This window comes from Castanea sativa, chromosome 6 (genome assembly GCF_040712315.1).
Source record: "Castanea sativa cultivar Marrone di Chiusa Pesio chromosome 6, ASM4071231v1".
NCBI classification, from domain to species: domain Eukaryota; kingdom Viridiplantae; phylum Streptophyta; class Magnoliopsida; order Fagales; family Fagaceae; genus Castanea; species Castanea sativa.
The window spans coordinates 54,729,237-54,756,909 of record NC_134018.1 but is presented as its reverse complement, the minus strand read 5'-3'; the positions used below and the strand labels follow the sequence as shown (position 1 = coordinate 54,756,909).

General features: G+C 35.6%; 3 protein-coding genes across 4 annotated transcripts; 2 read left to right on the top strand and 1 right to left on the bottom strand.

Annotated features, from left to right (window-relative positions):
• The first annotated feature begins 155 nt into the window (after positions 1–155).
• LOC142638608 (transcription factor TCP9) lies at positions 156–2,188 on the top strand. Its single transcript, XM_075812653.1, has one exon. The coding sequence runs from the start codon at positions 473–475 to the stop codon at positions 1,538–1,540; it is 1,068 nt and encodes a 355-aa protein (XP_075668768.1). The 5' UTR covers positions 156–472; the 3' UTR covers positions 1,541–2,188.
• Positions 2,189–12,313: 10,125 nt separating this feature from the next.
• Positions 12,314–15,432, top strand: LOC142638625 (uncharacterized). 2 transcript variants are annotated; one of them, XM_075812670.1, is made up of 3 exons: positions 12,314–12,425; positions 13,421–14,114; positions 14,223–15,432. In XM_075812670.1, the coding sequence occupies exons 2-3, from the start codon at positions 13,508–13,510 to the stop codon at positions 15,101–15,103; spliced, it is 1,488 nt and encodes a 495-aa protein (XP_075668785.1). In that variant the 5' UTR covers positions 12,314–12,425; positions 13,421–13,507; the 3' UTR covers positions 15,104–15,432. The 2 variants fall into 2 exon arrangements, with proteins under 2 accessions (XP_075668785.1, XP_075668786.1); XM_075812671.1 differs by lacking the exon at positions 12,314–12,425 and having other exon boundaries at positions 12,440–14,114.
• An 882-nt stretch (positions 15,433–16,314) lies between these two features.
• On the bottom strand, positions 16,315–26,569 carry LOC142639204 (phospholipase D gamma 1-like). Its single transcript, XM_075813328.1, has 10 exons — positions 24,232–26,569; positions 23,725–23,841; positions 22,803–22,997; positions 21,928–22,176; positions 21,726–21,794; positions 21,469–21,616; positions 20,575–20,723; positions 19,394–19,570; positions 18,885–19,082; positions 16,315–16,928 (listed from the first exon to the last, which is right to left on the bottom strand). Exons 1-10 carry the CDS (start codon positions 26,002–26,004, stop codon positions 16,635–16,637), a joined length of 3,369 nt encoding a protein of 1,122 aa, XP_075669443.1. The 5' UTR covers positions 26,005–26,569; the 3' UTR covers positions 16,315–16,634.
• Between the last annotated feature and the right edge of the window lie 1,104 nt (positions 26,570–27,673).

The window sequence follows — 27,673 nt, the reverse complement described above, 5'->3', positions numbered from 1 at the left end:
TGACCGAAAACCCAACAGATAAATCCAGTGAAGTGGGAGCCATCACGTGTCGTCATCGAGTGGGTCAACCGAGTTTTGTGACTAATAGACAACCGTAGATTTATTATTAGCCCACGGAAAAAAAAAAATGAAAAAACTAGGCCAAACATATCAATCAAACCACACTTCTTCATTTCCACGTTATATATTACGAAAGGTGCTTTCTCCATTTCAACGTGTTATAGGTTTCGTCTCTCTCCATTTCATTCCCCAGCTACTCTCTCTCTCTCTCTGATTTCTCACTCTAATGCGTAAGCTAAGAAGAGTAAAACTATTCCTCCCTTAACTTTCCCGAGAAACTTCGTTATTTTTTCCCAGCAAAAACATTCCATTTTTTCTCGGACTTTACGTGGAATTCTATTTCTCTTTCATTTACTAGGTTTGGTTTTGGACTTTTGGGTCATACTAGTTGTTACTCTCCGAAGGTCGAAACATGGCTATGTTTCAGAAACAAGAGCTTGAAGAAGAATACAGAGGCGCCACGAGAACCGTCGATCTCAGAATCAGCGAAATCAGCGGTGCACAAGAAGCGGGGGCCACGTCGCCGCCTAAGCCGAAGGCAGAGCCGGACTCGGAGGAGGAGGACGAGGAGAACATGTCACGTGCGATGCAAGTCATGCCAGTAGCTATGCACGTGCCTTCGGGAATTCCCATGACCAAAGCGGTGGCTAAGAGAGGCTCCACCAAGGACCGCCACACCAAGGTGGAGGGTCGCGGCCGGAGGATCCGAATGCCCGCCACTTGCGCCGCTCGGATCTTTCAGCTGACCCGAGAACTCGGCCACAAGTCCGACGGAGAAACCATCCGTTGGCTACTCGAGCACGCCGAGCCCGCCATCATCGCCGCCACCGGAACCGGTACCGTCCCCGCCATCGCCATGTCCGTTAATGGGACTCTCAAAATCCCAACCACGCCCGCTCCAACGTCCGACCCGAAACCCGGCGACCCACCCGTTAAGAAGAAACGCAAACGACCCGCCAACAGCGAATACATAGACATAAACGACGGCGTTTCGGTCTCCTCTGGGCTCGCTCCAATATCAACAGCAACAGCAGCAGCAACAACAACAACAACAACAACCATGCCTCAAATACAAGCAGTGCCTCAAGCTTTGATTCCCATGTGGGCTATACCATCAAACGCCGTCGTTCCGGGCGCGTTCATTATGGTCCCTCCGATGACGTCAATTCCCGGAGCTCCGAACCCGGCTCATATATTCACATTCCCAGCCACTGCAACGCCTTTGATTAACATTTCGGCCCGACCCATATCGTCGTTTGTGTCCTCCATGGCTAATATAGCCCCCCCAGTTCAAATCCAAGCCAGCTCAGCAGCTTCGTGTTCAAGCTCTGCTACAGCTATTACAACAAGTACAACAACAATTGCTACAACTAGTGCTCCCACTGCGACTATTTCAACCACTCAGAAGCTTAGAGACTTTTCGCTCGAGATTTACGATAAACAGGAGCTTCAGTTCATGTCTCGGTCTTCGAAACACTGAAAAAACCACCGAAAAAATAGCAAGCCACTGAGAGAGAAAAAGTCTGAGACTGAAAGTGTTTTCTGTGTTTTCCGTGTTTCTGTATTTTGGAATTTCATGAAAGGGGAGCACGTGCGCACGTGAGGGAAGTGTATTTTTTAAAAAAGTGGGGGCACGTGTGTGGTGGGGTTGATCCTTAAAAATGTGGGGCCCAAAAAAAGGAGGGGCGAGTGGGGTGGGGGCCAAAAACGGGACCGTTTTCGCACTGTTATCTATGTTGCGTTGCGGCCTTCGCGGTTTCTGGTGGCCCCTACTCTCTTACGGGTGGTGGGTTTGGTGGTCCGATCGAGACCAGTGGGGTCAAAGGGCTTTTTTTTAAGCTTGGAAAATTGGACACGTGTCACTCACTTCGTAGTACACGGGTGGGGTACCCTATGTTCCCTCTTGGTGCACGTGGGGTCCCTTTTTTTTTTTTTTTTTTATCAATTTGGGGGTGGGGGGCCCAACCCGAAGTATAATGTATGGGCCTTTTGATTGCGTTTGCTAAGCATAACGTGATGATGATGGTGGGTATCAAATCAGAATCAGATGCGTTCTTCCATATATGCATGTTGCGTACGAAGATTGAATTGTAAATTGTATTTTTGTTAATTAATAATTAATTACTCACTGCAATTAATTTCTCGTTTCAGTTAATAATACTTATCAATTAATGCATAGCTATGTATGGAAAGTATCGTAGAACTTCTTTATTTCATTCACTTTTAAAATTTTTGTTACAAAAATATGATATAATTGTATAACGTTACACACGGCTAAAAGAAGTAATCTTTTTCTCTTAAAGGACGTTAATTTATTAATATTGTCGAATATGCACGACATTCCAAATTTAATAAGAGAAGTTTGGTGTAATTTGTGGATAAGAATCTTAAATAGTCACAAAAACTTGAGATAAAGATTCAACCTAGTGATTTACCACCAAAAAAAAAAAAAAACCGTAACGGTCTTATGGAATAAAAAGGAATATATTTTTTGGTGAATAAGAATATTCCATATGTTCTAATACTTTTCTGATTATGCTTTGTTTACTAATTATTGCCAATGGTTTAGAATGTCAAAGAATTTTAGAATAGTAGCATGAAAATTAATAATTAATAAAAGAATAATGGAGAACCTAAAAAGAGGAAAAAAAAAAAAAGAATCACCAAGTTTTCATTTCACTAAATTGAATCCAAGTTTTCATTTCACTAAATTGAATCGTAATTGTTACATGTTATCGCATTCCCTCAGGTCTCAAACAATCACACACATTTAAAAAATAAAAATAAAAATAATAATCCAACATGGCTTGCAGTAAGTTGGTTCTAGCAAGTGTTAGAGATATTATGGCCCAATTTAATTGTTGGCTCATGTACTTGTAAAACAAGCATATTATCCTTAGGTTAGTCTATGGTTAGCCTAGTGTTAGTCAAATATTCTCTAGTATATAAACTCTATATTGGGTTCATTGTAACATAAGTGCTTAATATAATATGTAGTCGTCAAGAGTTTCTCACTACGGACATAAGTCATTTGACCAGATCACGTAGATTTTTGTGTATACTCTCTCTCATGCTTCCGCTTAGCATAGGTATCACATTTTTCACTCGCCTCTAATAAAAAAATTTTGATAATCTTTTTATAGAATTTGTATTCATCCAATTATGTAACTAAATTTATATATATTTTTTAAGGTAAACCACATATTTAGTCCCTAACCTTTACACCATATTTCAATTTGATCCTTAACCTTTCAATTGTGTCAATTTGGTCCTTAACCTTTTAATGTCGTGTCAATTTAGTCTTTGCCATTGTATATTAGATGAAAATTGTTTACATAGCAAATAGCTAAAATAAAATTTTAGTTTATTATCACATCAATAGAAGCTAATTTTTTATTTTGGCCATTAGACATGTCATTAATTTTCATCCAAAAGATAACTGTAAAAATTAAATTGACACGGCAAAGAAAGGTTAGGGACCAAATTGACATAATTAAAAGATTAAGGATCAAATTAAAATATGGTGTATATAATAGGGACCAAATACGTAATTTACTCTATTTTTTATAATAAAAGTATAGGTGCGAGTGTGACTCTAACCCGATTGGCCTACCCCAGTTTCTCCATTCACCACAAAACGGTTTGTATGGTAGGAGAAAGTAAATGCAGGGCCAGGGGTGGTGTGTATTTTAAAGTGGCCCAGCCACTTTGGGAGCTGAAAATTGATCATATAGGCAATAGCCACGGACAATGGCGGACCCATTGGAACACGTGTCGGGCAATAACCATAATGGAATCAAACACCAAACCCTTTTTGTAGTTTTAACTTTAATCTAATCTAATCTAAAATAAAGTAGTGAAAAATAGTAATGACTAAGAGCATCCACAGCAGTAGAGCTAAAAATTTAGCAATTTAGCTCCACTAAAAGTTACTTTATCTATTTTACCTACACACATGCTGCAGCAGTGGATCTATTTTAGCTTTCAACACAATAAAATAATATGAACATCACAATAAAATAGTATATCTACCACAATAAAATAATACATCTCACTACAATAAAAACACCACAATAAAAAGGTAATGTGAATACAAAATAAAAAATATAGATTTAGCTCCACTACTGTATGCTTCTTTTTGGTGTTTTTGTGGAACTAAAATAGCTATATAACTATTTAGCTCCACTGCTGTAAGTGCTCTAAGATGGGGTTAGCTCTAAACTCTAAACTCTAAACCTCATACATAGGTAGAGGCTATGTGGGAACAAGGGGGGACGATGAGATCAGATCAGCTGCCTAAAGTGTGTATCTAAGATGTGGTGGCCAAACGACCCCAGTAAAAAGATGGGTCCACATATTCTCAAAAAAAAGATGGGTCCACACACAACGCCTAGCTAGTTTGACAGCCTGGATGTGTGGTCCACGTGTACGGTTCATGTTCAGGTTTGGTTCTTGTAATCAATGTGATGGATTGGTCGGCCCCACCTCCGAAATTTTTCTTACGCAATGCCTATTTTTTAATAGCCGTTATTGTATTTATTTTACCCTACAACTACAAAGGTATTAGTACTATTCCCACCTTACTCATTGGCGCGTGTTGGACTGTCAATTTTTTGTTCTTCATTTTAACTTATAATTTGTAAGCTACCAAAAAAGAGAGATGATTTTTTTTTTTCCCAAAAAAAGAAAGAAGATTTGAATCTAAACATCTCGGTTGGACCGTAAATCCTCGATCAGGAGTTTCTTAATTCCTATATTATGACAATTGAAAAAACAATAATTTATCATATAAGTTTAGGTTTAGTTGATTATAAAATAGATATTTAGAATGCATGAATTGATTTTTTTGGGTAATACATTTAAGAGAATTGAGGTGGATAATTATGTGGCATGAATGCCATTGAAAAAACTAATTATAGACCAAGGAATTGCGATATGATGCGCATTTACAATACAAGGACCACTAGGGCAACCATAAGATTCCAAAAGGTATAGTATAGAAACTATAAATAAAAAACAAAATAAAAAAAGACGTCCTTGAAACGGAATGTTTTTCTTTTGAAATGGAGATAATCGTGATCTTTAAAAATGGACACCCAAAGCTTATTAATACATGGGCATATCAATATTCTTTCTTTGTGAGGAAGAAGCCTATGGAAGGAGTTTGAGTACATAAATAAAACAATGTAAAGCATTTTTCTTCTTATGCCATATTCATGCTTAGAGATATTTTTATTCTTCTGCTCCTTCAATCTAGAAAAAAGTATCTCTTCTGCAAAAAGTCAATAATAACTTGTTGTATGTCTTTTAGAAACAATATTTACTTATAGTAATTGATTTTGGCAGGCTTATTAATTACAGTTAATGGCTAGTATTGTTCTTAGCTTTTATAATTTAAGTAATTGTAATTTACCTTTTTTTTTTAGAATAAGTATAGATATTTTATTACTCAATCATGGCAATATCAAGCCATAATACATTCTATTCTTCTTTTACCAGTGCATATTTTTTGTACCTTATAATTCTTTAGTTAGTCTTGGTATTGCATGAGCTTTACTATTCCCTAGTCTTTTTACATGTACAAAACTATATCTATTTAGATTTTTAACCTTGTTCACATCTAAGATAATATATATATAAGTTGTAAGAATAAATATAAATGATTTCAAATTACAATAATGGATATTTTTATCCATTCTTATAATTACTCATATTCTCATGGATTTGAAAAAAACTTACTAAAATAATAATTACTCTCAGAACTTATAAGTAAAAACAAATACTAGTAGTAACGCTAAAATTATATCCTTGTCAATGATCATTATAAAAGCACTCACATTAAATTAGCAATCCGATTAGTTTAACTAAAATTTGCATGTTCGATCTCAAAAACCACCACAAAAGACTAATTAGTCAAACTACATGCTAGCTCCAATAAACCCATTCTTAAAGTGGATTAAGTTCTTTCCCATCCCTCCTCCAAGGTATGTCCCTCCACCAAATAAACAAAAAGTTGAAGAGCATATCTTTCATTGGTTGGCTATATATATATATATATATATATATATATTACAAACTACATCCCTAAAGTTTGGGAGAGTTCAGATTTTGCACCATAAAATTTTAGAATTTAGATTTTACTCCTTAAAGTTTCATTCTGTTTACATTAGCAGTCTTTTCATTCATATTTTTAGTTAAATGACATATAAACTTGCTGTGGGGATAAATGACCCAAGATACGTTTTTGGGCTATGGGCTTGGTCTGAGGATGCTTACTTGTCCAATGACAGATTGATGGTAATAATGATATCAAACTTACAGACTCAAGAGCAAATGTGGCAGACGAAGTGAATATAAATAATTCAAGAAGGAGTACATCCTCGGCTAAGTGCAGTGAGGATCAGGTGGTACGTCATGTTGACTAGAATGATATTTTGGAAGGTCTTGGGGATGAAGATTTGTTTGATAAAGGCACAAAGAGCAAAGGCGGTTGGGAAATATCTCAGAGAAAGTTGCTGCCACCGCATTGAATGCTCTGTACCTAAGTCTTTTGCCGCATTAATGAGAAAGTGATATATAAACAGTGATTCTCAGCCTCACAGCTATTACCTAAAGATTTCAAGAAAGTGCTGATGGGACAAGTATTCATGTTAGCAATCTAGATTTACATGTAGAGAGCAAGGATGAAGTATAAGAAGGAAGAAGACCCCAGAGAAGAAGGGAATCGAGAGATAGAAAGAAAATTACTGTAAACTAGATGTGGGGGGTAAAAATGCTTAAATACACGTTTGGGCCTTGGGCCTGGTTAGTTGGTATAAGTTTGTTCAATCAGAGTTTTCGAGGCCCACAGGCCAGTCCGCACTATAAGGGGCAGAAGAGTTGTCCGAGGAGGAGTATCTCCTTGGATCTCCTCGGACGGGCCCAATAAAGGCCATGGGACGTGCTAAAGGGTTTAAAGACAGATTTCTAGAAGATCTGTTGGGTAAAGACGTGATCTAAGCACTTATTAGAAGGAGAAACGTGTGAGAAATATCTGAGGAAAAAGCTGCTACCACTGCATTAAAGACCCTGCATTTACCTCCCTGGCCGCATTAATGGAGAAATGACCTCTGAACAGTAATATTCAGTCTTCCAGCTATTATTTGAAGACTTTAAGAAGGTGGTGGATGGGACAAGTATCTAGGGGGAAAATCTGTGTTACACGTGGATGAAACAGGGAAGAAGAAGGAGGTTATAAGAAGACAAGAGAGAAAAGAACAAGGGGGACCTTTTTTGAAAACTAAAAGTTGTAATCTTTTGCTTAGAGAAAGAAAGGCCATACAAGTGGTCCTCGGCCTACGTCCGAGGAGAGTTTTTTTGTCATATTCATCTATTATTTGCGTAGATTGCGGCTTTCTAGCCTGTTTTTCAGTTCCTCAATGTCCCTAACCTAGGTTTCAAACCCATACTCTACAAATTTCATTGTATAAGACTTTTTGGGCCTGAGTCCATCACTCGTTTGGGTCCGAGTACAAATTGTGCACTTACACTAGATATTTGTAATTGATCTTTAACTGAGGAAAAATATAAGCATTTGGTTCTCGGATTGAGTCCGAGAACAAGTTTTATCATATAAACTCGTTCATCCTTATTGTTTTGTAATCTTGAGTCATTGTTGTTATCGTTTAAGTTCATTAAAAACAAGATTTCTGACCTACACTTTATAAATTTATTGTATTAGGTTCTTTGTGCTTATACCCTCCTTCTTGTTGGGCCTAGGCACGAATTGCAACCTTACACTTGCTATGTATGTTTAGTTTATTCAATAAAATGATGTAGCATGATCATTTTTGTAGCCTAAAAAAAAATTTAAAAATAACATGACACTATTTTTTTAGATGGCTAAATACTCGTGGCAAACTTACATGGCACTTTTGAAAAGTATAGATAGAGGAGCTTCATATGCAAACGAAATAATACTTTAAAGGGTAAAATTCAAATTTTGATATTTCAAGGTGTAAAATCTCAGTACTCCTAAACTTTAATGGTTTAGTTCATAATTTAGCCAATATATATATATATATATATATATATATATATATATTTATTTATCTAATGGATTTTCTCTTCACATATATACATATATACATATATATATTTATTTAATGGATTTTCTCTTCCATGTGAACCGTACGGATAAAAGGTTTTTTGTTTTTGTTTTGCTGAATAAGATAAAAGGTTCTTCAAAAGTACCATCATGTAAGAGAGTGGTTGTTGCACCCAATTGCGGCGCGTGGAACTATTCCTTTTTAGCGGACCATCAATGTTGAGATGCTTATCACCATTCACTACATCAATGGGGAATGTAGGGCCCAACCCACCACCAGTATGGAACCCCATATGTTTGTGGGCCATGGTGGCTTGTAGTGATGGACCATTCAACCCCGTTAGATAATAAAAGTTGAAGACAATGGACGGTCCGGATGATCTCAATTGGAATTCAATGTTATTTTATTATGGCCGCTTTTTCTCAAGCTTTCTTTTGTGTGGGGCCCATTTCTGTTGGCCCGTTCGAGAGGTGAGGCCCAAAAATGGTGGGTGAATTGGGTACTAGGGTCCACTTAGAAGTCGGTAAAAATTTGGAATAGGCATGGGCCCACATTACAACAGCATACGCAATCAGCAATCTCATCTAGGGGCGTGCAAAGTATCCGCTTAACCTGCTAACCTGCCCGTTCCGCAACTGATCTACCCGCCCCGTGCAGGTCATTGAGTTAGGTAGTTTCGGTTGGGCGGGTTATACCCCCAAAATTACAGATTGAGTTGGGTTACGAATTTAAAAATTGCAAATCCGTTACAACCCGACCCGCTCACTTAATTATACATACATAATATATATATATATTAATTAGTTCGAATTGCTAAGTATTTAAAGTTAATCAATTCACCTAATAAATTTTTACAACTAATTAATAATCAATTTCCTAAACAAAACCAGCTTTCAAAAAATTCCTTATACATAATCTAAAAAGACAACATTGAAACCCTAAACACCCCTGTCTATCATCCATCCCATCTACTTCAGCCGTATATACTGAGTATACACTTTGTATTTACATACCTTTCACTTTGGCTTTTAGCCACAGCCCACTGTCTTTCCTTTCCTCTTTCTTCTTTAACCTTTTTAAAGCCTATTTCTTATCATTTCAATTCTTCACCGATAGCCATAAAGGTATGTAATTGCTTTATTGTCTTATATTGTTTAATCTTTGTTTGTCTTTTTTATTTCAGTTTCTATCAATTGATCTGTTTCTATCAATTGTGCAATAGTTATATTTTGAGATTATTCAATAACAAATTGTAGTTTGTGATAATTTTTAAAAAAATGTTGTTATTGCCAACCCACCGAGTTGAAATTGCCAAAATTTGTAACCAATCCACTGGATTTAGACTTTGATGGGTTGGTGGCGGATTGGAATTTTCCCAACCCGCTAGTGGCAAATTGAATAGAAATATTGGCCTTTACCTGCCTAATCCGACCCGTGCACATCCCAAATCTCATCCAATTGATTGCATTAAACATATGTTATATTAACCGTTTTCTCTTTTTAGTTCAAGCTAAGGCTAGCCCAAAAAAAAAAAAAAAAAAAACAACTGAACATCCTTGGTGTGATAGTCACTTCACAAGTATAAGTGCTTGTGCGTTGTGGAGGTCAAGGGCCAAGATTCAAGTCTCTAGAATGGAGTTTTACACACATATATACTTAGATTACGCTAGAGTAGAATTTCTATCTTGTATAAAAAAAAAAAAAGATTTTGGGTTCTTTACAAATTACTTTATTTTGGAGGGGTAAACAAGAGAGAATTGTTTTTTTTAAAAAATAAACACAAATGAGCACAAAGGGCCTACATTCAATAAAAAATAAAGTGCAATATTTATTGTGAAGAAAAATTATGCTTTTTACGGCCTACAATTGAATATAATGTATAAAAATATATATGTTTTTTGGGAAATAGACCTGGGGCTAGGGACATAACACAACCAAGCAACTAGATAAAGACATTATGATAAAAGTTCGACATTTGCAGCTATGATTCTCCTTATTCTTTTTCACCTTCTTCAAACAATTCATTTTACACTAAACATTGTTGAGAATTTTTTATTATACTACACAAACGTGCAGATTAGGTGTGGAAAAACTTCTCCATTGTGATTGTGACTTGTTCAAGTATGGTTTTTTCTAACCTTTATCTATTTAGTGCTGGTTGAAAAAAGCTACACAAAACATCCAGATTCTCTCAACAAAAAAGGCATTTGAAGAATAAGTGGTCATGATTTTCGGTGGTTGTGACTACAAAATGAAAACATCATGTTTTGCGTTTCGTGTTGGTACAAATAAGATTTTCAAAATGGAGAAATTATGCAGTGCTCATAGTGGACTACGTCATTTATCTACATTTTTACTAAAAAACTTTCATTTTTTTTAAAAAAAAATTGTTAAGTCAACTTATGATTAAACAAAAAAAATTGTTAAACTGACTCAACAATTTAAAACATATGAAAGTTTTTTAGTCAAATAGTGAACAAGTGACATGATTCATTATATAAATCGTATAATTTCTCCCCAAAATAATCTCTCCAGTAAAATTTATAGTAAAGTTGTCAATTCCATGTCATTTCTTGGTCCAAATGTTTTGCCCAAGTCATTAAGTTTGTACAAATAATCCTCATGTTTCACCGCGACCCAAATTCAGGTCAATTTCAATCTATTTTAGCCCTTTTTCACATTTATTTTCTTCCAAATTCTATGAAAAAGTCAAAACTATATGAACATTTCTAGATTGTCTTAGTCTAGTCTCTAGTGTATCAGTTTATGAAATAGGATTTTATGGACTTCCTCCTTATTATGTATTGATATGTTAAGAATTTGTATTTTTGGGGGTTATAAATGAAATTGATGACAAGAATTTGTATTATTAGGTCTAATCAAGTTAGGTTGATTTGATGACGAAGAACTATCATTAGAAACATATGCTATAAGTTGAAACTATCTCAAAAAAGAAGAAGAAGGTTAGATCAAGTTATTCCATTTAGTTTTTATTTATTTAATTGATACTGTAAATAATTATTGAATTATATGTTTTCTATATTCTTAACATACATATTGAATTTTGTGTCGAGTTGATGTTATTGACTATTTGATTTATAAATCATTATTTGTAAATATTTTAATGTTTTAAAAAAGAATAAAATAAGCATTTTACAAATGAGACAATTATTGATATTCGATTGTAGGGTGTAAAGAGAGAATGTAATTAAAAGGGTAATCCATTAAAATAAAATCATCAAATAAAAAGGTTATTAATAAAAGATACACCACCTTTTGGGTTTAGAAGAGGAGTGCTTTCTTAAAAAAAGAAAAAGAAAAAGAAAAAAAAGAAGAAGAGAAAGTGTGGGTGATTGATGAAATCTTTGGGTCCAAAGAGGAAAAACCCCCCAATCAAACACTCCCTGAAACCTCTTTATGTAACTATTAAAAGTGTGAATAAGGTGGAGAAACAAAACCCACAACTTAGATCTAACAGATATCCAATTTATACAGAAATAATAACAACCCCAAAAGGATAATTGTTATTGAAAAAATTGTGTTACACATTTTTCAAGAAGAATATTTTTTTTGTTATACTGAACAAACTAGAGCGATCCTTGAAATGAAGATCTATTCAGTTTGTTCCAAAATACTAATAATAGAAGCTGTATCTATTTATGTTATTAATAACAGAAGAATAAGGCTTAGTACAGTACTTAGGTGTTGTTCCTTAAATTCATCTCTTAAGATTCTACTATATGGATTTTTTTTCATGGATGAAAGTGTATTTTTTAATTAAGTAGCACATAGTTAAATTTTAAGAGAGTATCCCAAGGAATAACACCTAAATTATTGTACTTAAGTTTTGTCTAACAACAAAATTTCTCTTTTGGGTTTTACCATTTTGCTTACTAAAATATTCTCATATAAATTCTTAAACTCTCTAAAATGCTCATATCTTTTAGTTGGATAATTTTAAATTAAAAAAAATAAGCAGGATAAAATAGTAATTTCCTATTTTTCATAAAGTTCATCAATTTTTAGGTTTTTAAATTTTTATCAACTCCCGTACAAAGAAAAATCCTAAAAATTAAGATACTATCTTTCCTAAAAATTAAGATACTATCTTTATATAATGGGATAATAAAGAATTGAAATGGGCTTAGAAGAGGCCCGTTTATTCGAAACAGTCATGGTGGTTTCCAGTTTGGACCCGTGGCAGCCTTGACAGAGTGTGGTAAAATGGATGAGAACCCACTCGGCCCAAACCCGACAGTACTACCCGCCGAAACACAGGTTCTCTCTCTCTCTCTCTGTGCTCTGCCATGTTGGATTTTGTTTCTTGTTCAATCCCTCCATGTTTTTGTGCTGGGTAATTTTTTTTGATGATGTTTGTGTATGGGGCATTGAATTTGAGGGACTTTTGTTCTCAAAAATTGTCTCTTGAATTGTTGCTCACAACGTGTTTGTTAGAATGCTTGAGTGAATGAGGATTGTTGAATTTTTATGGGAATTTGGACTTGGTGGTTGTAGGCTGGAAAATCAAATTATGAGTTTCCTTCTTGTTGATTTTAAAAATTATTCTTATGGGCTGTTGTAGTGTAGAAAAATCAAATTGTCTCTGTCCTTCCTGTTGATTTGAACATGCTTTTTCTTTTTGTCATGAAAAGTTGGTTATGTGGGTTGGTGCCCATTTGTTTCAACTTTCAAGTTTTATTCACAGAAAAGATTGTGATTTTCAATACAAGCCAAACATTGGAACGTGTTTTTTAAATGCATTTTTTCGGAATGGAATCATACACTGGAAAACAAGTAGCTTTTACACCGAAATGAATGGTGCCAGGTGGCTAAGTTTGCTTGCCGGTTCCCTGGTAGCTGATTGAAGAGAGATGGCATGCCATATGGTCTCTTCATCTGTGTTGTATAGGGACCAAATTAGGAAATTACAATTTTCAGCCCAGAACCCAAAATTCGAATATGTGCTAAGGACCAAAGTGTGTTTTTACTTTTAGGCTAAAAATTTGTACAAATAAATTTTTGAATACTATTTATTGTGATCTCTCTGCACGTTATCAACAAACACCGTTGAAGTGTATGTGAGTCTTTGTGAAAACTTACTGACATGTATCCCAGAAGTTTTGCCGACATTGTGTTTGTATATTCCATATGATATAATTTTGCTGTACTACCTATCAAAAAACATGTTATAATTTTTTTGTACCGTTTTGCGAGCCCCTTATTAGAACTTGTTTATTGAAGTGGTTTTCATTGTTTGGCACCAATTTCTGCAGGACAAATCATTTCATTCGCCACTGAAAATTTTATTGTTTTAGTAGATTTTGCAAATCAAACTGAAAAGCTCTTAGTTGAAGTAATTAATGGGCGATGCCTCATTGGTAGAGTTGTCTATTCCACAAGATGTCCTCCAACCATTGTTCAGTGCTTCAAACTCATCTTCTTTGGAAGAAACCTTAGAAAACCTTATAGAAGCTTCTAGGACTGATGTTGGCCGCTCGGGCCTGGCTTCCAAGAACATCCTTCCCATAGTTCTTCAGCTTAGTCAGAATCTCCCTTACCCTTCTGGTCGTCACCTTCTCTTATCATCATTGAAGCTCCTCAGAAATCTGTGTGCCGGAGAAGTTGCAAATCAAGATGCTTTTGTTGAACAAAATGGAGTTGGTGTTGTTTCAAATATTTTCAGTTCTGCTGGGCTCTTGTCTGATCCAGATTATGGGACCATTCGTATGGGGTTGCAGGTTTTGGCCAATGTTTCTTTGGCCGGAGAAGAACATCAGTGTGCTATTTGGCATAAATTTTTTCCAGATGAGTTTGTTGCTCTTGCAAGAGTTCGTAGCCAGGAGACTTCTGATCCATTGTGTATGGTTATTTATGCTTGTTGTGATGGATGCCCTGCATTGGATGCAGATCTTTGTGGTGACTTTGGTTTGCCTATTGTGGAAGAAATTGTAAGGACTGCTTGTGTAGGTAAATCTGGATGTCTTTTTGCTTGTAAAATTTTGTTTTAATTTGACGTGTTCTGTATTTGTTTGAACTACATTTTTGTGTGTCCTATTTTTTCTGGTGTCTTAACAGCTGGCTTTAGAGAGGATTGGTTGAAGTTGATCCTTTCCAGAATCTGCTTAGAAGAACCTCACTTTCCTCCATTGTTTTCGAAATTATGCCTTTTTGGTGCCTCTTCAATTGGTGAAGGCATTGAATTTAGAAATGATCTTTTTTCGTCCGAACATGCGTTTCTTTTGAAGATCGTATCAGAGATCTTGAATGAGAGATTAAATGATATTACTGTTCCTAATGAATTCACATCATGTGTTTTTGGGATATTCGAGAGATCTGTTGGAGTTACTAATTCTGTTTTGCAATGCAAGTCTGGTCTTCCAACAGGCTCAACTGCGATTGATGTTCTTGGATATTCGCTCATCATTTTGAGAGATATATGTGCCGGCAAGAGGAGTCTGAGAAGCTCAGAGGAGGATGATTCAATGGATGCTGTTGATATGCTACTATCTTCTGGACTAGTAGAAATGCTTTTATGCTTGCTTGGTGAGCTTGAGCCCCCAACCACAATAAGGAAAGGCCTCAAACAAGGTGAAAACCAAGACAGTTCAAGTTCTTATTCATTGAAGCCTTGTCCTTACAGAGGATTTAGGAGAGACATTGTTGCAGTCATTGGCAATTGTGCATTTGGAAGGAAGCGAGTACAAGATGAGATTAGACAGAAAAATGGGATTCTTCTGCTTTTACAACAGTGTGTTACTGATGAAGATAATCCATTCTTGAGGGAATGGGGCATTTGGACTGTGAGAAATTTATTGGAAGGGAGTACAGAAAACCAACATGCAGTAGCAGAGTTGGAGCTTCAAGGATCTGTTGAGGTGCCTGAATTAACTGGACTTGGTCTTCGCGTGGAGGTGGATCCAAAAACTCGACGTGCAAAGCTTGTAAATATCTCATGAAAAAGTTCCAAGCTGCAAAAAGAGCTTGGCTTGGCTGGAGCTGATAACTATTTATGATGAAATTTCATGCTCATGCATGATTTTGGTGTCAGGTTTTCATTTACTAGTTAGTAACTCCGCGCAAGCATCATTCTTTTCTCTGATTATAGTCTCATGTTTTGTGTAGAATGGGAATATTGAGGATGAAGATAATTTATAGAGAACTTTTGGTAGATACATACATTAGAGCAAGAGGTGGATTGAATTGAGATATACCTTTAAATCTGTACTGTCATATCTAGTTCTGTTTACTGTCTCTAGATTTTAAAAGAAAAAAAAAAGTTTTGTTTTGTCTCCGTTGTAAACTGTCTCTACTGTAAGAGCTTGACGCATCTCCTTCAGCTTTTGCGTTAACAGAAGGCGTAGAACTGTGTGTGTGTAGTGTTGACTGGGTATGTATCCTTGTCTGGAGTTGTTATTTGCTGTTTTGATGTTGTGCCTTTAGGACGTTAAAACTTTCAGTAAAATTCATTTTTGCGAGTTTGCATAGCTAGGCTTCTGCAATATTAGCTCTTAGCGCATGAAGAAATAAGTGTGCCACAGACAACACAATTACATTACTTCCAGGATGAGAACAGTCATAGGTAGGAATTTCCCAATTTAAGGGACAGAAAAGGGAATCACGATCCAAATTTCTGGCAGTTTGCATAAGCATATCTAGACTTCTGAAATATTAACATGCAGTACATCTTTTTGTATAAAAAAGTGTCACAAACAACACATGCGTTAATTCCAATATGAAGGGACAAAACTGGGATCCAGTCACTACCTAACATTGTGAACTTTCTTCTTCCCTTATCATGAACCAAATTTCTGGGCAGTTTGCATAAGGCAAATCTGGACTCTGAAATATTAACTCGTAGAGCATGAAAGTAAAAGAAAAAAAAAAGTGCCACCAACAGCACAGATATCTTACTTCTATGATGGTGGTTGTCACAGATAACACAATCCTAATTTACAGGACCAAAAAAGGAATGAACAATGGATGGGAATTTCTTAATATCGCGATCTTTCTCCATCCCTCATCATGACCTGAATACTCCTAGAAACAGAGTTTTCAGAAAGAAGCAAATTCAATGGCAAGTTGCATCTAAAAACTTGTCCAGCTGTAAAGTTTCAGAGTGAATTGTAACCTGTAATTTTTTGCTCTTTTTCAAAGAAAAAAACTGCACTTGTATAAACTCTTCCCTCTTACCACAAACTTTTTATTGGAGAGTTGTAAAGAATGTATACTTTCAAACATTTCAAGTTGGTCTTTGAACACATACAAAAACCTGACTGATTCTTTGTGTGGGTATATTACACTGAAATATACAATAAACTACAAACAAATTGCAACACTATACTACTAAAACAAGAGGAAAATGGAAAAAGAACTGTACACCATCGTGAGATTTGGACAAATTACATATAAATGTCAAAAACTTGATCATACTCCGTAATTTCTTTCTCATCTAAATTTGCTAGCAAGTAGAAGCTAGAAATGAGCTGCTCAGATGGTTAGATTCTCCTGAATGGCAAGAAATGAACCAACTATACTTCCTCCAACATCTGGGAAAGTTTCACATCCAGGAAGGGGCCTCACCTTGCCCTTTCGATCAACTTCAACTGGGTATTTTAATAGGTGGCCTGTCATCTCTATGATCTCATTGGCTGCAAATTGTTTCCAGTTCATCTCTCCCAGTGATCTTACTCTTCTCACACAATCAAGAGACTCTGGTTGTGTGAAGCAGTCTTCAGTAAATCCAAGATGTTCTGCCCATAATGACATCCTATATCCATAAATCTATGAAATACACATTCACATGAAACAGAAAGTCAGTTACTGTAAGTCCAGTTAAAAACCAGTAGAGTGATGAAATAGTAACATTTAGTAAAGCAACAAACAAATTAAGTTCTTTCATATCCCTTAAAAAGTTTTACTACTCATTGTTTTTGGTATACCTAGGTTGTTATAAATTTCATTTATTTTTTGTGGCAGTACCACCTTTCTTGGAATTGACACTACGTTTGTTTTGCATATCAGTCCAATCTAGAAAATTTTAAGTAATTATACTGAAAAAAAAAATTCATTCCCTGGTACCCTCAGCTTTGGAGAAAATTCTTGGCTGGGAATTACCTTATTGAAAGGTGTATTATTTGGTGGATTGGTGTTATATGTGCAAATGTATGGTTGGAGAAGCTGATATAGCAAGCATAGAAGTTCTTTTGCTTGCTATACAGCTCCTCGTTGTTTAAAATTGACCATATGGAGGGAGAGGAATAATTGAACATTCAATGGTGTGGAGCTCTTTGTTATTGGGTTGAAGTCGGTGAATTTGAGATTGTTGTTTGAGTGGTCCTGCACCCTTTGGTGAAAATGACATGCATTATGTTGCAGATTTTATTGATTTTCTCTCTTTGCAATTATAATCTTTTGATTATGTAAATTTTTTAGGAGAATCCTCTGTAATATTCACCCTTTGGTTAAACAAGAAATGATATTCACTAGAACATTGAACTGCTCAAGTAACTTCAAGAAAAAAATGAATGCATTTACTCTAGGAAACAGTATTCACTCCATCATTGTGGTTAAATGAGTTTAGTACTTTTTGATTGAAATCACAATGTCACAACTGCAAACTTTTTCAATGTGTGCCGGTGTAGGTTCTCTAAAAGAGAATTTTTTTTAGAAATGTCTATGGTTAATAAACCGGTGATTATGTACCTAATTGGAAAATCATATCACACTGTTTAAAGATTGAAACTTGATTAAATTTTATGGATGTAGGCCTTGCTTCCCCCAGATCTTATGTCCATGTGATCATGTGACTTACATAGAAATTGAACTACTAAATGATTTTTTGATATTTTTACATTTTAAACAACAAAAAAATTATCTTTTATTTTCAAGAAATCTAAAATTTTAAGCTGTTCCTGGTTAATTCCAAAATATTTCCAGTTCCATGCAATTGAAAATGAAGAGCCAAAAGGTTGCAAAAAAAAAAAAAAAAAAAAAAAAAAAAATTGAAGAGCCAAAATTATATCAGCTTAGGATACAACTGTTAAGTGTTCAATTACGCTTAAAGATGGTCCTAAAGTTTGAGATCCCATGCAGACATGAAATTGTTGTATTTCAATGTTTCTGTTACCATGAATGCTTTTCTGGTATTGCAATTTTTGTAGAAACTTAAAAGGGTTTAAAAGTTATTCATAACATCTAGGAACTACATAAACTACTACATGTAAAAGAAGCAGTTCTTTTTATCAGCAAAAATAGCAAATCGGAAGCTGCTGAATAAGCTTGTCTCCGATATCTTACTATTTCAACCAAACAACATTCCAGTGAAAAACATAATCAGTTAATATCTATATCTAAACTTTCAGACAAAAAGATATACCCTTCCCCTGAAAAACCTTGGAAATGAGTCTTCCTAACCTTTTTATGGCAAAGAGGAAAGATTTTATTTGCTTTTCCCAGAATTTGTTTAAAGTGAAATGCTCTTTCCTTTTATTCCTTTTTTTTTTTAGAAAGGGAGTGGTGTGGGGGGTGGGGAGAGGATATCAACATTTGAGAAAACATGATACTTTTTAATTTTTCTCTTTTTTGTTTTGTCTTGTTTGTTTGTTTGTTTGTATATTAACAGTCCCTTTTTCTGTAAATAAATTACCACCGTTGAGTTTCTGCATTTGAATGCAAAGCCAAAAAAGAAAAAAAAAGGTGTTTCTATGATCAAACAGCTCCTTAAGTAACTAAGGTTACCTGTCCATGCGGATCAGAATATTTTCTTGCCCAGGTATGATTCGGTTGATATGCTCCCATTGCAATCTCAGTGTCTCTTGTGCCCTCCATGGAGCGCTGGTTGATGTTTGCAGAACCCACTATTATGTATTCGTCATCAACTATCATGCCCTTTGAATGAACATAAATCATAAATCGTCGGTTTTTTCGACCCTGTGCCTGGCAACACCAATATACAACACATATATAAGTACATTTACTGAATAAGAGCATGTCTGAGACTCTGAGGAACCAGAAGAACAATAGTTAGGAATGTTTTCAAGGATCAAAGAAGTATCTGGAGTTCAAACATGCTCCAGACAAAAGTTCAATGATTATATGTACATTATATAATATATGTACGAAACATCACATACAGAATCTGAAAGATTCTCTACTTATACACTAGAAGAAGGTCTCTCCTGTGTATAAGAACAAGTGGTACTAAAACTGATGGCTAAAATATTAATCACTTTTAGAGGAAGAGAGACCTGAGGAGTGTTAGCTGGAGTAGGACTTCCAGGCACTGTAGTGTCGTATCCATCTATGGCTTCACGGTTGCCGAGGCAGAAGAAGTTCAGATAATCTTGTGGTGAGTACGCTTCCTCAAGCCCAACCTCCACCAAAGCCTTGTAGATGGTCTCATACATCATTTGCATTGTTTTATTCTGCAATAATCAATAACAACTCAAGATCAAGAAATGCGGTAATCAGCTACTAAAAAATGCTATAAATTTTACTAGAATATGGGGCCATTTGATGTCCAGTCCATATAACAAAAACAATCCAATATTTTTAAATCATCTCAAAAAAAAAAAAAAAAAAAAACCTCTGAATAAAAAATCTATTCATATAAACTACCAAAATTCCAAACTGGAATCCTACAAATGAAACAAATCAATTCCTATAGAGAATGTTCCTTGGTCCCACTATAGAATTCAATTAATTAAGAAGTTTGATGTGCTGGAGTGAAGCTTCCACTTTCTAGAATCTTTTGTCCAGGAAAGATGGAGGGTCATGGGTGGGTGGAGAATTGTGCATGTGTTAGAAGCATGAGAGCCATATTTTGTGGCAAAACAATTTGGTGACACAGCCAAGGACTTACAGGAGAAAAACTCCTGTTTGAAGTCATCATGGTAAAAAAAAAAAAAAGAATCTCTAGACTGGCATTTACAGAAACCTGCCATTGAGCTCTAGCTCAAACACTACCACTTCCTAGCATAATAAGGGTGGAGTAAGATTGTAGGTTCAAATCCATTGGGCACGTGTGTAAACTTACTAATGAAAACAATGGCATTTACAATTTTCAAATAACCCCATCACAGACCCTCACCCCCAAGGCCATGCCAACTCTATCTTAAATGACCAAAGTATCTTTCCTCATACCAACAAACAAAAGATACACAATTCTGGGTAACAACAAAAACTTCTTTCACCCTGTAATTACACAAATTAGCTTTTATAGAATTGCTGCATACGGAGAATCTTCTGGCAAAGCTTTTTACTACAAGGCACTTAGCTAATAAAAGATGTGAGGATGAAAGAGATAGGGGAAAAGATGAAAAAGGGATACCAGTAGGGGTCTATGTCATTCAGAATGCTGAAGTATAATAGCAAAAGCCTTCCCTGACTGAACATATGTTTCAATTCTCAGTCACTAATTGGAACCTACCTGCCAATATAGAATCCTCTGAGTAGCAGCACCAGTTGGAACACCTTCTGGCCACATTGGGATAACAATATATACAGCAAATCTCTCATTTGCTCTAATTTTCTCAGCAATCTTAAGGGCAATTTCCATTGGAATCAAATTATTAGCACCTGCAGAAAGACAGTATGAGCAAAATTCAGCAAACAAAACAAGAAAATGAAATCACGAGACACCTTATTATCCAGTAAGTGATTTCCTGGGAAGATAATAGCACAAAAATGCAGTCATTTAAAATGGTGCAGCACAGTGAGAGTATTTTGTCAAAAACAGTAAAGAACTACATATAACACCTAATATAATCAGTTCTAATTCTGCAATCCCAATTTGTGACTTGCAACTGATTAGCTATTGAAAAGAAGTAAAGCTCTTTTCTTGACTTCATCACCATTCTTTATTCATCATCTTTCTTAAATACCTGTGTAAGTGCCTTTATCACTGAAAAGTAATTTAAAATTTTAATTGATTAGTTTCTATTTCTAGCTATCCATTAAGTATATGGATAGGCTAAACTTGACCAAACAATGGAAATGGTAGGTTACTTTTTATTTGAACCTCCTCTATGCATGTCCAACTTTCAGATTCTAACTGTGGACCTGCTATTCACTGAGAATAAATCTGATTCCATTAACTTTAACCTCATACAAATGCACAGCTCATGTGGATTTCTGTTGGTTGTGGAAATTATGAGGACACTATCAGACAGCAACAAGTTCTAAATTTTTTTTTTTTGGTAAAATAATTTAATAAATAATTTTTTTTTTGGTTCTAAATATTTATAAGATCAAAGATATTAGTTCCTCTATATATCATGGCTATCAGTGTGATCCATTTATGTTAAAATTAAAGTTTTCTCACCTATGTCTTTATGTGAACTCCAATTGTATGAAGATCCGATGAAATACTGGTTCTCTATATAAATGAAATGCTGGGCAGCACGAATGGCCTTTACATATGCCGTATGTATGCTCATGTCAATCAGCAAGTTCTTCCCACACACCAGGTTCTGTTACAACAAAGTAATTAATTAACTTTCTGGCACATGAAAAGAGAGAAAAGGAGGTAAACTGAAATTAGTGAAAATTCATCAAAGAAATCACTAAGTTTCACCTCACCTTGCTTGTGGCATCTCTTGGATCCTTAGGGAACCCTTTAACAGAATTTGAATCAATAGAGCGAAATATCTGCAGTTGCAAACCACAAAAAATGAATAAGATAATTTGATCAATAAGCTAATACACACTACAAAAACAAATTGAGAATCAACACTCCTTTTTGACCTGAGCCAAGGCCCTAGGGCAATTAAGATCATCTTACTTGAACGTGCCAAGCTTCCGGATCATTATCATTAGTCCAAGGAGCATCTGAGAGTCCAATAATCTCTGGAATTCTTTCTAGCCTGAGCAACGCATCATCATATGAAATTTTCAGTTTTTTAATCCCATGGGGTTTTGCAGCCTTAAGCCAGCGGTCCTCAAAGTTGGTCAGGACATCATATGCCGCTGGACCATCAATTCTAGAGTGCAAGTCATGCCATGGCTCTCGTGGACAACCAGCAGTGTTACCCTGTCGAGGTAATAACCCACCATATAAAAACGTTGTTGATTACTTTAAAAGACGAATATAAAATAAAAGTATTACAATATTTGTTGCATATATTTGCAATTTTATTGGAAGAAAATTTTATATTAATATAGTATTTCCATATCCATTTAACTGAACATTCCACCAAGATTTTCAGTTGCTTGACTTCAAAAACTAAATTCAGGAATTTAGGATATTTGTTGCATACACTTGCATGTTATTGGTATAATGGCAAGTACATTTGTTCAAGCTGTGTTTCTTTGCACCTTCAAACGACTAAATGGGATCAGGATATCAGATAGGCTTATGCTATAATATTCCACATGTTAGTTGCAAAATTTTTTCTCTGGTTTCAATTTCTTAGCACTTGAAATGAGACTAATTTGCCCCTTGTATCCTATCACAGGAAGGATCTCATGATACAGTATAGGGTTTGCTTTTTAAGTCATTAGTTCTGGTACTAGTAAACACACATCTCAACTCTTATAGAAGTTCTGTGCATTAATAACAAAAGTTATCAATGTGCCAAACAAGAAATATGGTACTGCTGAACTATATAGCTACTGACAGTTGTTCAACCAGAATTAGGATAGGGATCAAGAGATTACCGTGTATGTAGGATTGTGATAGTCATCCTTGTGGACTGTTTGTAGTGTCCTTAATATAGGGTGCTGTGGAGTATCATATCGCCCGTCACATAAATCAAGTCCTCCAACAAAAGCGATGATTTTTCTTCTAAAATTTCCAGCATCGGCATCAACAATCACAGTTTTTTGATGGTGTGTATAGATTGTTTCGACTTCCTGATAATATGAAGTGAGAATAAATTCAAACTTCAACACCAATTTCCATAACAAACCAATTACAGTTTTCTTGTTTGGATAAGTCCAAATACAGTTATAGATAAGGACATTTACATAAGTGACGTTTTTTTCATGCTCTTAACTATAAACAATACAATGTTATATTTTAGAAAATCAATGCAAGCCATACATTACCAGATAATGGTATTAACAGTTAAAACAATAAGAAAATTGTATTATGCATTTATCCCTCACTTGTAGCTTAGTAGCAGCGCAACTAGGATGATCCCTTTATTTACTATCAGACACATCAAAAAGCAAAGATATCAGAATCAATGTCTGAAAGATTTACTTTGAGCGTCAATATTACATGCTAAATTCTTATTTGGTTTTTAAAGCTACAGTCATATACACTTTAGGCACCAAACCTCAGCTAGGGTCAATGACTAGATGGTGGATCCACATTTAGCGAACCATATTGATTATCAAAGAATGTAGGACACAATCTCTCTCTTCCATTCCCCCACCCCGTCCTTCCCCTCTTTGGATGGAATGTATGGTGCAGCATTAATATTTCCAAAAAGGCTGCTATCCTCTGGGATCCAACAACCTAGGAATTCTAGATCATGATGTTGAACAAGTTCGAAACTGATTCAGAAAATGAAGAGCAATGGTATTGTGTAGTATGAAAAAGACCCTACAATTTTTTTCCCTTTTAAAATCTAACCTTTTGCTTGACCCAGCTATGTCGCTTTCCCGCAATGCGGGGACAAAGTAGCACTTGAACAGAAGAGTGTTTGAAGAAACGGCGAGTTTCCTCATCATGGGTTTGCATGATTCCATCCTGCATATAAATAGGTTTATGAGCAAAATATATCTAACAAAACCTTTCTGATTAGAAAATATATGAGAAAGTAACACTTATAAAAAAAGGGAAAGTAACATGCAAATTGGTTTGAGAAGCACATTTTATGGCACAATGTAATGAAACCCAAGAAATCATGGCTTATGCTAATAAGCTTACCAAGCTCCACTTAAGAACTGAACATAAGGAAAATAAGACATTACACATGAACACAAGCATCAATACATGCCAAATACATTCTAATGATTGATTTATGCCCAAATCTGATAGAGTGTAACTAAATGATAGATTTTGATAAATATGAACCCGAAACTAGGGCACATTATAGACTAAAATCCCATAATATATTTCAAATAGTAAGTTACTCACCGTTTGGTAACCCAAAATGTTTCTTGATGTAGGGTCATCCCAAATAAGAAGCAGCACTCTCACTCCTTCTTGAGATTTGGTTCTCAGAAGGTCTCCTAGGGTGTAATTTGAAGTGTTACCAGCATCCCGAACCAATCTAACTTTGTGCCACACTGACCACCCTGTAATGTAAATCAAACGACTGGCCTGACGTATGGCATCAAAAATGTCACGCCAACACTTCCCATGCACATAATCCATCCCTTGATCAAGCTTCACATTTGGAAGGGACCCATCTGGAACATGGGCATCTTGATAAAGAGTTACTGTCCCACCTTTCCTGAGAGGAAAGTATGTTCCAGGAACCCCATGGTAATCAGGGCCTGCCCCCACTCCATGATGATAAATGCTCAATTTCTCAATTGGGGTGTACTGAATTGAAAGATTCAAGGCAGCTCCAGGCTTACAAGGCTTCCCATTATTATTCAGGATTGGGAAAGTTCCTTCCACCTTTGCCCCCGAGTATATCTGTTCCGCTGGAATTGCCACAACTCCTATAAGCTGTGACCCCACAACATCACTATCTTTAACCACAAAATGCACTTCAGCAGCTTGATGTGCTACAGGAACATAAAAATGTTGCTTCCAATCAGGGTTTTCGCTATTGCTAATCACAAAAGTCCTCCCAATTACAGCATTTGATACTGAGATTGAAACATAAGGATCACTAGTAATTTTACGATTCATATGGCCTTCAATTTTGTTGCTCACGTTCCCTGGTAATCTTGTAAACACATCCCCCAAAGTTTTATGGAACATGTCCATATTCGGAAGGTTCTGTGCACTATAGACCCAAATATCCAAATTCCCATGTAAAAGCAACACCTTCAATGACCCTTTATTCTGTAGTGGCACAATCTGCAAGGACTGACTATGCTGAGACCCATTGAATGAGCTCGTGTGGCCATAAACAGAATGATTCGACAAATCAGACTGAGCTGAACAAGATGCCCCATAACTGCTTGAAAACGAGTTAGAATGGCTATAAAGTTCCCCCGGTTTATCATACCTTGCACTAGGAGGGGCACTTGCCAATGGTGACACTGTAGGCGCTTGGTGTGATGGAGGGGCAGTAGAGTGATTATCAGACAAGTGCACATTACTAATAAGATCATCCAGAGGTGGGTATGCAGACGGGCGAGAAGGGGTGGAATCATTGACACTATAAACATCTGAAGATGATCCAGTTCCTATGGAACTGGAACTGTCCTGCCGGTGATAATTAGAGAAGCTATTGGCACGAAAAGGGACTTGAGGCTGGCTTTCGGGAGGCGGGTATGGACCGGATTGTTGATATGGGTAATGAGAGGGACCATATTGGAAACTACTATGGTGTTCAAGGGATGGTTGAGGAGCACCATGGGGAGCTGAAGCAACAGGAAATGGATAGGGATAGATAGGTGGAGGATGGTGATAATCTAAAGGGCCTGAATGAGAGATTGAAGATGGTGTGGGTGGTGGAGGATGGTGATAGTCCAAAGGGCCTGAATAGGAGGTTGGAGATGGTGCTGGTGGTGGAGGTTGGTGATAGTCTAAAGGGCCTGAATGGGAGGTTGAAGATGGTGATGGTGGGTATGCATAAGGGTAAGGCTGTGAGGAACTGTGTTGGTAAGGATAAGCAGGAGTATGGTATGGATCAGGATTTGGTGGTGGTGGGTATGCAGAAGTAGGAGGAGGAGGGTATGCATAGGGATTGTGGTGTGGATATGAAGATGATGAACCATAATTATCCATCAACAGAAACTAAATTTTGTTTCTTTACAATCCCAATTGATGAATAATCGTTCTTGTTCTTGAATCTTAGTAACACAATATATTACAGAAGATATCAACTGGGTCAGAATCAAATTGAAATATTGTTGAACACAAACCGATAAAAAGAGACAAAAGGAAAGGTAGAGAAAGAGATAAAGGTATCAACTTTTTGAGGATTCTGATTGGGTACGCGTGTATATTATTAATATTAATAAAAGATCAAAAAATATGTAGGATAAAAAATGGGATTTGATTCTTAGTGACGAAAAATTCAACCAAAAAAAAAAAAAAATCCCAAAAGCTCAAAAAAGAAGAGAAAGTAAAAAAAAAAAAATAGATATGTAATATGTTATATGGAGAGAAAGAGAAAGAAAGTGATACCTTAAGGAGGTTTGATTATAGAAAAAAGTTGAGAGGAATTACCTAGGAAGTTTCGAAGGAAGAAGAAGAAAGAATTAAGGACAGAGTTTCAGAGAGAGAGAGAGAGAGAGAGAGAGAGAGCTGGGAAAGAAAGAAAACTCAAACTGAAACTGAAAACTCTTACGTCGTATTGACAACGTGTGTAACGGCAACACGGAGAACCGGTATATTTGGGTTTTTTTTTACCTGTCTTGTTTTGTTTTTTATTTTCTCTCTCTTCATTGTACAACTAAAACATACCAGTTCAGCCGGTTGCTGTTTTAGGTTTCAATCCTACGTGGAACCATTTTTGTTTGGGGCAACCCACCTAATTTTCACATTTTCATTTTCTCTCTCCTTCTATTTTTTAAAGAAATAATTACAACATACTACTAACTCGCAGTTCAAACCCTTTCCTTCCTAAACTTTCAAGCACTTTATAAATGGGAAGTATCCTTCCCCCTAACTTCTAAATCTTATTCATTTTCTCTCTTTTATTGATAGGGATTGATTGATTTTGATTTTGTTTTTTTTTTTTAATATAAGATTTGGTATAAAAAAATGATGATTTTGTCATCCTTAGATTGGGTCTGATTGCGTATCAAACTTACAACATAGAATTTAGAAATATTACGATTGAGTTTGGGATAACTTATATTAGATAGTTTTTTTTATTATTTAGTTTATTTTTACTACTATTTATAAATTTTATTGCATTTTTTGGTATTATTCATGAGTCCCCTTAGCTAATTTTTAGTTTTATCTACAGTATTTTTTCGGGTAAAAAGTTTTCAGTTTCAGTTAAATAAGCTATTCTCCAATAGATTTTATATCTACAATATTTTTACAACAAATTTTAAGTAGTTATTATTAGCTGTTACAGGTGAGAAAAAAGAAATTTATGTGGTAGATTTAAATTCGAACTATTAATAACAATTTATTACATATAATTTTGTTGTGAAAATATTGTATATCCTAATCCTTCTCTATAATTTATTGGCTCTATTTCTATGTTTCCTAATGGCTGGTAAACGTTGTTTTCACAGCAAAAAGGTCAAATTCAAGAAAAAAGAAAAGAGCAACAGGTCATGAATGTTCGAGAAGTTTGAAATGAAAATTATACAGAGGGAATCTAGTAATAGCATAAGGCTGACCACTTGTCGTATGCATCAGAATTTGTGACAGTTTAATCGGTTAATCTCATATGAGTTTGCTTTAATTTATTTGTTTATGTAATTTTTTTTTTGTA

What these genes read in the sequence shown, in the direction of transcription:
- LOC142638608 (XM_075812653.1), top strand. Translation starts at nt 473, where the DNA reads ATGGCTATGTTTCAGAAACAAGAGCTTGAAGAAGAATACAGAGGCGCC.
- LOC142638625 (XM_075812670.1), top strand. Translation starts at nt 13,508, where the DNA reads ATGGGCGATGCCTCATTGGTAGAGTTGTCTATTCCACAAGATGTCCTC. An exon ending in TGTAAGGACTGCTTGTGTAG is followed by an intron (nt 14,115 to 14,222) that starts GTAAATCTGGAT and finishes GTGTCTTAACAG; the next exon opens with CTGGCTTTAGAGAGGATTGG.
- LOC142639204 (XM_075813328.1), bottom strand. Translation starts at nt 26,004, where the DNA reads ATGGATAATTATGGTTCATCATCTTCATATCCACACCACAATCCCTAT. An exon ending in ATAGCTGGGTCAAGCAAAAG is followed by an intron (nt 22,998 to 23,724) that starts GTTAGATTTTAA and finishes TCATATTATCAG; the next exon opens with GAAGTCGAAACAATCTATAC. An exon ending in GAGTTCACATAAAGACATAG is followed by an intron (nt 20,724 to 21,468) that starts GTGAGAAAACTT and finishes GTCTTTCTGCAG; the next exon opens with GTGCTAATAATTTGATTCCA.